We start from the raw sequence: 15,050 nt of genomic DNA, 5'->3' as shown, positions 1-15,050 counted from the left end.
TGCAGCGATTAATTAGCCAGCACTAATTTATAGACTGGAGCCCTGATGGCACAGTAGCTACACGTTGGTCAGCAATTAAACCCATCAGCTGGGTCAACGGAGAAAGATGCTCCCATAAAGAGTTACAGACTCAGAAGAGCAAGTCTACCCTGTCCTATTCAGTCGTTATGAGTTGGAATCAACCTAATGGCAGTGAGTTTGGGCTGGTTTACAGAGTAGAGCAAGGTCTCTCTCTGTTTGAGAGAGGGGGGTGGCATGCCCTAGAACAATGACTTCTAGCCCTAGATCTGCTCTAACTCCCACATACAACCCAAAGTGAAATGATGCCAAAGTGAGTTTGTTGTTTTGAGATGTAGGTGGCCATGACAGAAAATCACCACTGTCCTCTGAAGGACTTCCTAAGGCCCCCTTGGACTGCTCCATACCTTGACCACTCAGAGGCTTCTGGGGTGCGGGCTGAGGTGGGCTTGGGGTTGTGGTTGTTAGGTGATGTGTGTCAACTCCAACCCAGAACAACCTATGCATCAGAGAAGAACTGCCCACAGGGCCTGCTAGTCTCCATCTTAATGGGAACAGATCTCCAGACCTTTCTCCTATGGAGCCTCTAGGTGGGTTCAAACCAGCAACCTTGTGGTGAGTAACCGAGGTCTCAACCATTGAGTGCAGGATACAATGGGGAAAATAAAGTCAGGAAATGAAGTGCAGGATGGACGTGGGAGGGGTGGGACTTTAGGAAGCCACTGTTAGTCCTCCTTTCCCCAGGCTCGGGAGCTGCACAGGATGGTCAGCACTGCCACAGCAGCCCCGCTGTCCTCCCCTGCCTGTCCCCAGCATCACCCATTGCCCAGAGAATGCCAGGGGCTCAGAGCAGCAAAGGGCAGGCATGGAGGTTCCAGGAACTCTGATCCCAGCCAAGGCTGCAGAAGACCTCAGCGCAGGGGGTCAGAGACACTGGGGCTTGGATAAACGGGTCACCATCTGTGGTAATTACATAATGTCATGTCAACTTGAAGATATGGAAGTGAAGAGGTGGAGTTTAGGTCACAGCCTGATGGTACCTCCTTGTGGGTGTGGCCTTCTCATAAGGAGGATCCTGGGAACTTCCCCCTCTCTCTGCTTAACCTTCTTGTTGGTGAGCTATACCATGTCCTGTGAGAGCCTCGTAATGCTTCCACCACCATTGGGTCCACAAGACTCTGCATCCACCAGCCTGTGAGCTTCCTGCATTACATTTAGCTGTATGAATTTGAAGAGGAATTTATGGACTAGTCTCAGATTTATGGACTTGATCTAGACTGGACTGGGATATTTTCCTGATATATAACTACTTCTTGATATAAAGCTAAAGCTCTCTCTTACACATATGAGTGTCACTGAATTTGTTACTCTGGTCAACCCGCCCTAGCACACCATCATTGCTCCCCCAATTGCTGCAGTAGCCCCTTGTTGGTTCCCCTGCTACCCCAGACCCCACAGTCTATTCTCTGCATACCACTAGAATGAAGTCCTGCATCTGCCTTCCTTTCCGGATTCCCCATGACTCCCATCTTCCATGAGAAGAGCAAGCCTTCCAGATCCTCTGGAGCCCTGAATGACTTACCCCCACCACTGTTCTAGCTCCTTCCCCTCCCACTCTCTGCCTCGCACTTTCTCCGTTCATCCTCCTGAGCATTTCTCCATCACCCTAAAGCATGTTTGCCTCAGGTCCTTTAAGAATTACCTGGCATTGATCTGTTTACTGCTGTTTCCTCAAACCTTGGATGGGCCTGGCATTTGCTGAATAAGTTAATGAAAAAAAAGACTGACAGCTGGGTAGAGAGGGAAAATGATGGACAAATGAATAGATAGGAAAAAGGAAAGAAAGAAGGATGGATGGATGGATGGATGGATGGATGGATGGATGGATGGATGGATGGATGGAACAACTGATACACATTCATATAAACAGACAGGAAGACAAATGAGGGACAGAGGTGTATGTGAGGTTCTACTTGAAAGAACAGAGTCATGGGTATGAGCCTAGCTCTCATCCTTTCCCAGGGGTCTCAGAACCTCCAGATCTTACCCCCTTCATCTAACCCCTCTTGGAAAGAAAGTGAAGTGACTCAGAGGACTAAGCAGGAAGGGAACTGACCCCGGTTTTATTGAGCAGATTCAGGGAAGGGTGGATGGGCAGGCCCTTGCCCAGTCCTGGAGCCCCTCTTCTTGGCTCTGCTGTTCCTCGGGGTGGGCAGGGCTGCTAGGCCTGGGTGCCCTTCATCTACTAAGGAAGCAGTCCCACTTGTGCATTTCTGGTCTCAGATGTGGCACACACACTGCAGCTGAGGCTGGCTGGCATTCCAGTGTTGGTACTCTCCCTGCTTGAACACATACTGGCAGCCACGATAGCCAGGGAACTCATAGCCAACCCCCCTGCTGGGGTGTCAACATCAGCCTGCCTCCAATCTGCCTATCTTCAGTCAGACAGCTTTGGTAAGCCAGCATCTTAACCATGCTCTTCCCGTGTCTGGAGTCCTCTGTGGCTCCCCAGTGCGTGCCCTCAGAATGAACTCAAACTCCTTACTATGCCCACAAGATCCTGCACAAAGGCCTCATCTCATACCAATCCTCCTTACACCCTCAACCCCAGCCTCTCTTTTTTTAATTTATTTTTTAATCGTTTTATTAGGAGCTCATACAACTCTTATCATAATCCATACATACATCAATTGTGTAAAGCATATTTGTACGTTCATTGCCCTCATCATTCTCAAAACATTTACTCTCCACTTAAGCCCCTGGCATCAGGTCCTCTTTTTTTCCCCCTCCTTCCCCACTCCCCCCTCCCTCATGAGCCCTTGATAATTTATAAACTTATTATTTTGTCATATCTTGCCCTGTCAGCCTCTCCTATTTATCCTGTTTTCCAGGAAGCTGCCTGAGTTAGTTAATTGTGCCAACCTGGCCGATAAACACATGTGGGATTAATTGAAGGGTGGTGGGATAAATGGCTCAATGAGCCTCGCCTTTCGAGTTCTTGGGTCTCTTGCTTTGTGATGGTCGCACCAGGGTGCAACTGCCTTAGCAGTTCCCTGCTTCAGCTTGCAAGACTGACTTCCTGCAAGACATCCCCAAGGAGAAGCCACATGGACCTACCTCGATGCAGCCCTGGGTGCTGGAGCAGCTGTGTGGAGACCCCTGACAGTGCTGAGATGCTTATACAATCACTGACTCAGCTTTCCTCCTGCAGTCGGCATCATTGCATCTGTTTTGGGAGATGGAGGAGGACTTCGTCGATTGGTGTCGGACATATGGATTAATGTTGGACTTGTGGGCTTGGGCAGCACTGGGTTGGGATGTTTTCTTGGTGCGCACATAACCTTCATATAAAACTCTCTCTTATAATAAGTTTCTGTGTATTTGTTTCTCTAAAGTACCCAGACCAATACACTGCTGTGCCTCTGAGCCTTTGTATGTGCTGTTCCACCTGCCTGAAACACACTTCCTTGCTTTATCTTTATCCCACCTCATGCCCCATCTTTCACTATCATGCTTTCCATCTCAGTTCAAATGCCTCATCCTCCAGGAAGCCTTCCCAACTCCCCCAGGCCAAGTCAAGCACTTCCTCTGGACCCCAGTGTGCACAATCCAAACCACAATGAACTATGATCCCCTGCTTTCCTGTTTGTCTCCCTACCCAATTGTGAGATTCTTCTTGAGGGCAGAAGCAGCAACATTTTCAATCCTCACCTCCCCTATCTCCCTGTATCTCATACGCACATAGTTGGTAAAACATGTGGATAGATTCTTTTCCAGGAGTATCCCCAGCTCACAAGACCACAAGTAAAACATACCTAAAACCAAACCCCCCGATACTGAGTTGAACATGACTCAGAGAAACCCCTGGAGGACTGAGTAGAGCTGCCTGTGGAGTTTCCAAGACTGTTGTCTTTATGGGAGCAGGCAGCCTCATTTTTCTCCTGAGGAGTGGCTGGTAGGTTTTAACTACCAACCTGGAAGTTTGCAGGCCAATGCTGAACCCACAGAACTGCCTGGAAATCCCAGTGGTCCTGGAGTGCTTGAAATTGTGCCTTCCCTTCATGGGGGCTTCTAGGATTGATGGAAGTATAGCTATGTGAAGGTTCCTCCAGCCCCAGAGGAACAAGAAGCCTCAAATAGCAATTCTGCGAGGAGCCAGATGTGTGCTTGACCAGAGGAAGGGGTAGGAGAGAGGGTCAAGAATTCTCCCTTCTATTTATTCTCTCATTGATATATCCACATCTATCTATCTGTCCATGTATCATCTACCCATCCATCCAAACAGCCACCTATTAATCTACCTATACATACATAAATATACCTATTCATACATAAATACACTTATTTACCTATCCATCTATCAATTCATACATACATATACATACATACAACCATCCATCATCTATATTTATATATACATAAATACATACATATGCAAATGTACCCATCCATCCACCTATCTATTCACCTATAAATCTATCAATTCATCTATTCAATTTATTCTCCCAATAATTCATCTAGCTTAGCTTACATCCACCTGTGCAGTCATCAATCCATTCTTCTATTTTCCCAATAATCCATCTAACCTATCTCCCATCCATCCTTTCACCCACTCATCCACTCATTCATCCACCCATCATCAGTCCATCCCTCCTTCTGTCCTTCCTTCCATCCACTCAACTATTCATCATTTTATGCATCATTTCCCTTCCATCCCACTGATGGCATAGACACTTGCCACCCAGTCCTGGAAGCCATGGGCCTAGAGGTTGAGCACATCCTCTTCCATTATCTCCATCTTTCGGCCACTGAAAGCTGGATTCTCAAACAGATGCAACTTATGGTCTGGACCATCCTGTAGGCAAGATCATGGAGTGAAGCAGCTTCTCCTGACCCCAGAATGGGGCTCCAGAATCAAGACACACACCAAAAGAACCCACCCCAAACCCAGCACCTGAGGGTCTGAGGAGGATGTGGGAGCCCTAGAGACATAGTGTAGAGACCAAAGGGAGGCCTTTCAAATCGGGTCCATCCTACCGTTTTACAGATGGGGAAACTGAGGCTCAGAGAGGGAGAAAAATGATCAGGATCACTTATGCATCGTTAGCTTTCACTCTTTTTTAAAAAGTCATTTTATTGGGGGGCTCTTACAAATCTTATAGCAATCCATCGTTCAATTGTATTAAACACACTTGTCCATATGTTGCCACCAACATTTCCAAAAAAAAATTTTTCTACTTGAGCCCTTGGTATCAGCTCCTCTTTTTCCCCCTCTCTCCCCAACTCTCCCGAGCTTTCACTCTTGACTACACTGGATTCAGATTTTGCCTTGTGTTGGGAAGAGGAGAAACTCATTCACGGCCATAGAGTCAATGTTGACTCATAGTGACCCCATAGGACAGGCCAGAACTGCCCCTGTGGGGTTCCAGGACCGTAACGCTCTATGGAAGCAGAAAGCCCCTCTTTCCTCTGTGGAGTGGCAAGTGGTTTTAAGCTACAGCCGTCATGAATCAACAGTCAGTGCACAACCCCGACGCCATCAGGGTTCCGGGACGAGGAGAATATGTGAGTAAATGTCAGCTGGGGGGGGGGGGTGGTAGTAGGAAAGAGGATTTTTTTTCTGAAAGAGGCATTTTTAAAGCATCACGGTGGACTGTGTCAGTGGTTCTCAACCTGTGGGTTGTGACCCCTTTGGGGGTCGAATGACCCTTTCACAGGGGTCACCCGATTCATAAGATAGCAAAATTATAGTTATACAGTAGCAACGACAATAATTCTATGGTTGGGGAGTCACCACAACATGAGGAACTATTAAAGGGTCGCAGCATTAAGGTTGAGAACCACTGCTCTTGGTTATTTGAGAAATACAAGGGAAGAATTTGAGATATTTACTTTCGATTCATTTCTGGAGTTGTTTTCTGGAATTTGTGAGCCTGGGCCATGTGAGCTGGTTTTGGAGGGTTACAAGGGATGTCCTTGTACAAGGGATGGTGGCTGATTTGTGTTATGAACACCGGGGACCTAACTCACAACCCAGTGGTCATTCTGGGTCTAGTGTTTGTGGGCCTGAAACAATCATTTAGGTCAGACATAGGAGGGTGGACTCCGCCCTCTGCAAGAGCTTGTAACAGTGAGCTTTTCTGAGTAGCTCCCAGCATGTCCTGCAGCCAGGAGTCCCCAGCAATGGGCAAGAAGCTGTACTCACAACATGCAGTGGTCAGAGGGACAGAAGGCTGTCACTGTGGTGGCTGCTGGACCAGACATCCCAGTGAGGGTAGTCACCCTTCTCCAGGACAAATTGCTCCCCGCAGAAGGCCCTGCATTCAAATGTCAGACACCTGTAGGAGGAGAGAGACTCGCAGGTTAAAAGAGCTCAAGATCTGCTGAGCTGGCAGCTGACCCTCCCTCCAGCCTTACTACTGATTCCTAAGCCAGCCTGGGAAATGTCTGGGACTCTGCCTTACGTCTGGCCTCTGGTTAGGACTCTCAACCCAATCTTCATCTCAGTGCTTGGCACCCAGGCCTTTACTTATTGTGGTTATTGTTTATAGTGGCCTGAGCCACGCTGTGGCATTTTCAGTTGCCTCCTATGCATGTGAAAGTTGAACAATGAATATGGAAGACTCAAGAAGAACTGATGCATTTGACTAATGGTACTGGAAAAGAATATTAGAAGTCCCCTGGACTGCCAACAGAACCGACAAACTGTCTTGGGGGAAGTACAGCCAGAATCTTCCTTAGAGGCAAGGATGGCAAGAGTTTGTCTCATATACTTTGTACCTGCTGTCAGGAGAGACCAGTCAGTCCCTGTAGAAGGACATCATGCTTGGTAAAGCAGAGGGTCAGTGAAAAAGAGGAAGACCCTCTATAAGATGGATTGACACAGTGGCTACAGCAATGGGCTCAACCCTAACAACCATTCTGAGGATGGTGCAGGGCTGGGTGGTGTTTTGGTCCATTGTGTATGGGGTTGCTATGAGTCAGAATCAACTCAATAGCGCCTAATAACAACATGGTTATTATCATTATTATTACTTATTTACTTACGTGTTACCACTAATACCCCCAGTCTCTTGAGGAAAACCAAAGCCCAGGAGATGAAACAATTTCCCCAATATCAGGGGTGTGGAATCTCTTTTCCACCAAGAGTTATATGGATATTTATTTATAACATCATTGGAGGGCCATACAAAATGATCAACTTAAAAATTTGCCTCCTCAGCTCAGAAGCAACAAAGCCCACATGAAAGAAGCATACCAGCTTATGTGATCATGAGGTGTCGAAGGGATCAGTTATCAGGCATCAAAGAACAAAAAATCACATCATTGTGAATGAGGAGGAGTGCCAAGTGGGGACCCAAAGCCCATCTGTAGGCAGCTGGACATCCCCTTACTGAAGAATCAAGGGGAGGAGACAAGCCAGTCAGGGTGCAGTGCAGCAACAATGAAATATACAACTTTCCTCTAGTTCCTAAATGCTTCCTCCCCCTGTCCTCCCCCATCCCACTATCATGATCTCAATTCTACTTTACAAATCTGGCTAGACCAGAGGATGTACATTGGTACAGATAGGAACTGAAAACACAGAATCTAGGGCGGATGATCCCTTACCGACCAGTGGTGAGAATGGCAATATGGGAAGGGTGGAGAGAGGGTGGAGTGGAAAGAGGGAATTGATTACAGGGATCTACATATAATCCCTTCCTTGGGGGATGGACAACAGAAAAGTGGGTGAAGGGAGGCGTCGGACAGTGTAAGATATGACAAAATAATAATAATTTATAAATTATCAAGGGTTCATGAGGGAGGGGGGGGTGAGGGGGGAGGGGGAAAATGAGGAGCTGATACCAAGGGCTTAAGTGGAGAGCAAATGTTTTGAGAATGATGAGGTCAACAAATGTACAAATGTGCTTTACACAATTGATGTATGTATGGATTGTGATAAGAGTTGTATGAGCCCCCAATAAAATGATTTAAAAAACTTAGCCTCCTCCATTTGGTCAAACATCTAATGAACTCTCCCCCAATGTGGTGGCTAGAATGGCTTCTCTCTGGAGAGGCAGGTGATGTGATGTGAGCTGGGTTGGTTTCGCAGGTCTGAGATGGCCTTTGGGCTGGATGTTCCCCACCCTGGACCTAGATGATTAGGACAAGGGCTCAGATTTTCAATCCAAAGGCAAGATTTAGAATCCCACTGGGCCACCTGCTTGATCTGTGATCATGGACAGATCGTTTAACCCCTTAGACCTCAGTTTCCTCCTCAGTAGAGTGGGGTTCATAAAGATAAATCTCTCTCATAGGATGATAAAGGGTTCCCTAATACTGTGGAGCATCATTTTATGTTTGTGTTGTGATTAAAATTACAATGACTAAACCCCACTTGTCAGACACTGAACTGGGTGAAGGGCAGCTGGCCTCTGGTGCAGGGTTAGAGGCTACTTAGAGAATGACACGGCACTCCCCGATTTTACAGATGGGAAAACTGAGGTGTGATAGAGGGAGGGAGTTGCTCAAGGCCCCAGAGTAGGCTTAGGGCTCCAGCCTGACTCAAAAGGCCCAGGGATAGGAGAAGGGCTATGGGGTGTGGAGGGGGGGTGGGCAAGGTCCAGGAACTTACGGCCCAGACTCCACCTGGATGGAGCCTACCTTCTCCAGCAGGCTGTCCAGCAGGTTGCGGCACTCAGCCGAGAGTTCGTTCCGCTTGTCCTGAAAGTTCTCCAGCTCATACATGGTCACCTGGAAGGACAGTATCCTAAGCACCCCTCTGGGTGTGTCCCCCAGCACCAGCCTCCCCGCAGCAGAAGCCCTGGTGGTTGCGATGGGAAAAGCCTCCGGGACTCTCAGGTCAGTTAACGCAGTGGCAATCAGAGGGGACTGAGGGAATGGGGTGGGGGACATGTCCAGTGACTCAATAGAACGGAGTGACCTCAGAGAAATCAAACCCAGGGTAGAATGTGGATCCAGATACAAACTTGTCCTGAGGAGTCAGAAATCCATATTTTCCTTCATTTGAAATGTCCTTAGTGAAAACTCCCACACAGGACACACACACCAGCATGTAAGCCTTGCCCAGTGGGGAAGGGACTTTGCCAAAGCAGGCCACAGACCTAGATACATAACTGCTCTTGCAGATGGCCCCTTAGGATGTCCACTCTGGTCATTTGACAACAGTGCCAGAGGCCCAGAGAGGGTAAGTCACCTGCCTGGGGCTGCACAGCAAAATGGATGGTGGACCCTCTGCTCCACACTTTACAGTAATGGCTGTTTTCTCCCCCCACCAGGAGCAGCCCAGAGATGGCAAAGAGGAGACAGGGAAAGGTTGGCAGCTGCTCCAGGAATTTTCTAAATCCTTGGCATTTCAGAGGAGCCCTGGTGGCATAGTGGTTACGCATTCAGCTGTAATCCAAAAGGTCAGCAGTTGAAAACCATCAGCTGCTCTGTGGAAGAAAGACTGGGCTTTTTACTCCTGTAAAAATTACAGTGTTGTGTCCCAGGATGGGATGCTTCTAATAGCTCACCATATTTGAGTAAGGTGATTCAGAAGATGAAGTTTGGGACTTGGAGCTAACTTTTTTAAAAAGTACAGTGTCAGAAACCCATGGGGGGGCGGGGGGCTCGCTTTGAGTCAGCATTGACTCTAGGGCAGTGAGTTTGTTGGTTTTTAGGCATTTCAGAGCTGTCTCTCTGCCTCTCAGCAAAGGCCCAGCACACCCTCAGAAGAGCCCCTCCCCATGTATTCTATCACACTATTCACAGACCCCACCTTGAATTCCCTCAAACTCAGCCCCAGGCATGGGTTAGAAAAGGCCAAAGCCAAAACCAAGTCCAGGCGGCCCTGACTTTCAGAAGCAGGCCACCAGGCTTTTCTTCCTCTATCAGCGATGGGGCATATGACCCATGTGACTTCCCCAGGGCCCAACCCACAGATCCCATTTGCCCTCTGCGCTCTTGAGTGCCTCCCTTTGGGTGGAGATTGGTGGGGCTTCTTCCCATCTTGCAGACACAGCTGTTGAGGGCTAGGCCAGGGGCAAGCACTGTGGCTAGACAGTAGAGTCGGGGCTTGAAGCACTCCAGGGGCAGGAGACAGGGAGGCTGTGGGGAGGCACACCTCATTTCAGACAAGGTCAGAGAAGAGGCAGAAGTTGTCAGCAAAGTAGCCTATCAACTGCACTGGCCCTCGCTGGCCTTCTGCATGGACTGCCTGGCTTGGGAGTTTGGGAGGTGGGGCCTGTGCCTGGAGCCTCTGGGCCCACCCTGCTGAGTACCTTGTAGCCCAGGCCTCCATGTTTGCCAGCAGCAGCCTGCTCCGGTGCCCTGTGCTGTTCTGCCATCTCCCCAGGAACGCCTATGGCTCCAAACTAAAGCGAAACAAGTCCCCAGGTCCTCTGGGAGAAATGCGGAGGGGGGTGGGGGGGAGTGATGGGACTGGAGCTGAGGATGAGAACAGAGCCTGGAGCACACACACCTAGAAACCTCTCTTGGGTTGTTTAGTCGTTGAACAACCATCCTCTGAGCCCCCGCCGTGGGCCATGGGACTGGGGCGGGCCATCTCACAGAGGGACCCCATCCGAGGCCCAGTGGGGTAAGGGTTCTCTCTGAGGCCGGCAGGAGGGAGAGGAGGGCTAGGGTCTGGCTCACGAGTCCGGGCTCTCTCTTCCACCCCCGGTGCTCCCCCACCCACAGAGGCCTTGGATGTTTGTGCAGAGATCCTGGTCTGAGGAGGGCTTCCTCGGCAGGGTCTCTCCCCTCCCCACCCTTCATCCCTTCCTGCAGGGAGCAGTCCATGAAAACCTGCTCAGTGCTGGGCCCTGGCTAGGTGAGGGGCTGAGCCAGGAAAACATAGACTAATGGGGACAGAAGGACAAACCCCTGAGGTCATCCTAGTGAGGAGAGAAGGAAAGACATGCACTCAGTCATCCATCCCACACACTCTTGATGGGCAGGAACCAGCCTTGCATACAGACTTGGACAAAGGCAGATGGTGCCATGATCATGGGGACAGGGACACATGACACAGACTCCTACAGTCACTTGGGAGGGTCTCATGATGGTCACACACTCACATACACACACAATGTGTGCACATGTACTCACACATGCATAAATACTCATGCACACATGCACTCTCACATATCTACCACACACACACAATTTACACATATCCACACATGCCAACATTCACACTTTGTACTCACATATTCATACATGCACACACAGTGTACATGTAAATTCACATATTCGTACACTCATAAATACACTTAAGCACATATAATGCACCCAGATACAGGCTTACGTTCACACACACGTATACGCCCATTCACACACACATACACATCCATTCACACATGTGCACACCTTCATACATGCTCACACATACATACGTATTCACATTTATGCAACACACACCTCACACACTTATACAACATGCCACTCACACATGTGCACACACATACACACATGCACACACTCACACCCTCGATGAGCTCCCATGGTCGTGGTTCAGTCACATTCCACCACAGGCACGCAGAACAGGACACGGTAAGACAATCCTCCTCTCTTTTGGGCTACAACTGCCAATTGCCCTGCACTCAGGCCCCACAGTGCCCATGGGCCTGGGCAGCCTTAGCGGGATGGGGCTTCTGGGGGCCAGGGACTGACTGCCTGCTTTCTTGGCTTCTGGGGGTCCAGAGACTTCCTGCTTTCTCGGCTTACTCAGACTTCAAAGCCCATGGCCCATGCTCATGTCTGAGGGCTCAGCCCATAACCTACCACTGACATGAAGCCAAGTGTCCCATCCCAGCTGGGCCTGGCAGCCGTCTTGGATGGTCTTGCTCAGTGCCTGGGCAGGGGCTGGCTATGCATGGCCTGCATAAACCACCAGGGCCTGCCTGGTCCCACTGGAGCAGCTCATGCCTCCCACCCCAGCCCTCCTGGAATGAACCTGTGGCTTTGGGAAGGACAACAGGGGTCCAGACTTTTGGCAGACCAGAGCTGCCTCCCAAGAGGCCCTCTTTATGCATGCGTTCCGACAGCCCAGCACATCCCCATCAGCTGAGACAGCACTCTGTCCATTCAATTCCATCTGTTCCATCTGCGTTAGTCTGGATTGTCTAGAGCAGCGGTTCTCAACCTGTGGGTTGCAACCCCTTTGGGAGTCGAACGACCCTTTCACAGGAGTTGCCTGATTCATAACAGTAGTAAAATGACAGTTATGAAGTAGCAATGAAAATAATTTTATGGTTGAGGAGTCACCACAACAGGTACTGTATTAAAGGGTTGTGGCATTAGAAAGGTTGAGTACCACTGGAGAAACAAACCCAGGAACATTCATATATGTATAAGAGGGAGCTTTATATCAAAGAGTAATTTTATATTGAGAAAACATTAGTCCATATGTCGGATACTAGTCCATAAATTCCTCTTTAGACTCACACAGCCATGCAATGATGCCGAATGCAGGAAGATCACAGCCAGTGTATAAAAGGTCTTGTGGATCCAGTAGCAGTGGAAGCATCTCAATGCTGGCACAGGTCTCCACATGTCTCCTCTAGCTCTCTGAGTGCCTCAACAGCAGGAAAGGGAAGGCGGAGAGTGTGTGTCCCACTTCCAAGGAGGACACAGAAGTTCCCAGAATCCTCAGGAGAAAGCCATGCCCACACAGACACACGATTGGCTATGACCTGATTGACAGGCTAGACTCTACCCTTTCGCTTGACAGGAGATTATGTAACTACCATACCATCTCATCCCAATAGCAGGGTTAAGGGGGCAGACCTTAAGGGGGTTAAGGGGGCAGCCCCGCACCTGTCTCAGTGGCCACAGTTTCTGTTGACCTACCTGGGGCAGAGGGCCCTGATGGGTGGGGACACCAGTGAGTCCATCTCTCCACTGGTCTCAATTCCTAGCTTTGACTTCTTGTTGCCACAATTCTCCTGCTGAGCTGCCTAAGACCCAAGCCAGTGCTAGTTCTTCTGAGAGCCTGCAGGTGAATATCTCGGGTGCCACCTGGCCTACATTTTTAGTCAGGTTACATCAATGGGTAGAAGAAGGAAGAAAGGTTCCAAAGGTGATGGTGGTGACAATGGAACAACCCTTCTTGCTACCATTGAATAACTGAATTGTCTGACATGTTGCTTACAGCCCTATCAAAGGGGAGCCTCATGAGAAAGGACATAGGGACCACAGATATAAATGAGCTTCTCCAGGGAGACTGACCTTGTGTCATCACAAGACACTGGACTCTGGGAAGGAAGGTGAGTGGAGAAAAGCAGGCATCCTGGTGGAGGGAGGTCCAGGAATGTGGCTACTGCCCAGGAGGGGCCAAGTTCATGAGCTGAGCACAGGGCAGCTGGGAGGCAGCATGCAGGTCCCCAGGAACCCTATGGCTGGTTGGCTTGCTAAGAAATTAACTCATCTGCAACAAAGACCCTTGGCAGCCATGGCTCTTCCCGAACAACCTAGGCTCTCCCCTTGATCTTCCTGGAGCCCCCACCCTTGAGTGGTGTTGTTAATGGTGGTCCAGTTGGCTCTATGTCATGGAGGGGGCTCCCTCGTTTTTTGCTGACCCCCTACTTTACCGACTGTGATATGTCCTTCCTAGTCTAGCAATTGGTCTTTCCTGATGGTACGTTCAAGTCCAGTCTCACGATCCTGACTTCCAAGCAGCCCTTTGGTGTGTTTTCCCTTCTGCCACTGACTACATTCCATGATCCTCCCAGCATGGCTACATTATGATGTGCTGAACCCACAGGAGACCTTGTGCCCCCACAGATGACAGAGAGGGACCCCACACAACAGTATTGTGAAGAGTCAGGTTGAGATTACCTCCTCCCTGCACCGCTGACTGACTCAGTGTGCCCAGTTCTCTCTGCCACATGAACCTGTGTGCTCAAAACATGATTCATATGAAGCTTTTCCCCCTGCCCCACTTCCTCCAGCACCCTGATTCTGAGGACCACCCTACTCTCTGACTCTTTCCCTTGTCTTCCTAATGCAACGTCGATCCCCCATCCTTGGCAGTGCTGCTTGTCACCACTTGTGTCAGGTCTTAGCAACCTTGCAACAAGTCCCCTCTACTCTCCACAAGGCCCTTGGAAGATCTCACCTTGGGGGGATTATGGGCATCTGCATGTGACAGGCCCAATAAGCCAGCTATCCTTGAGCCAATCCCACTCATGGCGACCTCATCAGAGAACTGTGCTCCATAGGGTTTTCTTTCTCCCCCCCATTTTATTGGGATCTCCCCAGATATTTTAACAATCCATAGTTCAATTAGATCAAGCAGGAGTATACAATTGTTGCCACCATCATTTTCAAACCATTTTTCTTCTTGAATTTGTTGGTATTAGCTCCCCTTTATTCTCACCCGCCCCCAAGAACCCTTATTATATTAAGTATTGTTATTATTGCTATTCCTCCCCCCCTCCCCGCTAATATCTTACACCATCCAATGTATCTGTCCACCTGCCATTCTGTTGTTCATTCCCCTGGAGTGGAGTTGTATAATCATCATTGCTATTAGTTCCCCTTCCCCTGCTCCCCATCCCCTTGCTCTATAGGGTTTTCAATGATGATTTGGGGGAAGAGGATCACCTCATCTTTCTTCCTAACCCCCATCACTTACCAGTTGCCACTGAATCAATCTCAACTCATGGTGACCCCATGAGTGCAGAGTAGAACTGGCTCAGTAGGGTTCTCAATGACTGGATCTTTGGTAATAGACCACCAGCCTTTGAAGTGCCTCTGGGTGCACTCAAAACTCCAGGCTTCTGTGGGTTTCTGAGACTGTAACTCTTTTTTGTTTGCTTGGTTTTTTAATCATTTTATTGTGGGCTCTTACAGCTCTTGTTACAATCCATACATCAATTGTAGCTGACATATTCGTACATACATTCCATCGTTCTTTTCTAGACATTTACTTTCCATTGAACCCTTGGGATCAGCTCCTCTTTTCTTCCCTCCCTCCTCCCCCCATCCCCCCAACCCTCGTGGCCCCTTGATAGATTGTAGATTGTTAATTATTTTCAAATCTC

At 49.1% G+C, this 15,050-nt stretch overlaps 1 protein-coding gene across 1 annotated transcript; it reads right to left on the bottom strand.

The window, feature by feature from the left end:
• Window positions 1–2,256: 2,256 nt before the first annotated feature.
• On the bottom strand, window positions 2,257–10,349 carry CRYBB3 (crystallin beta B3). The gene is given in 7 exon segments (XM_004701434.1): window positions 2,257–2,288; window positions 2,291–2,412; window positions 3,989–3,992; window positions 4,738–4,873; window positions 6,224–6,356; window positions 8,636–8,754; window positions 10,284–10,349. Coding segments are annotated over 7 exon segments (612 nt in total).
• Window positions 10,350–15,050: the final 4,701 nt, after the last annotated feature.

The sequence above is a fragment of the Echinops telfairi genome, unplaced genomic scaffold, assembly GCF_000313985.2.
Source record: "Echinops telfairi isolate 266 unplaced genomic scaffold, ASM31398v2 ScPeMD7_70;HRSCAF=299, whole genome shotgun sequence".
NCBI classification, from domain to species: Eukaryota; Metazoa; Chordata; class Mammalia; order Afrosoricida; family Tenrecidae; genus Echinops; species Echinops telfairi.
The sequence above is the reverse complement of the archived record's forward strand: the minus strand, read 5'-3'. Positions and strand labels throughout refer to the sequence as shown.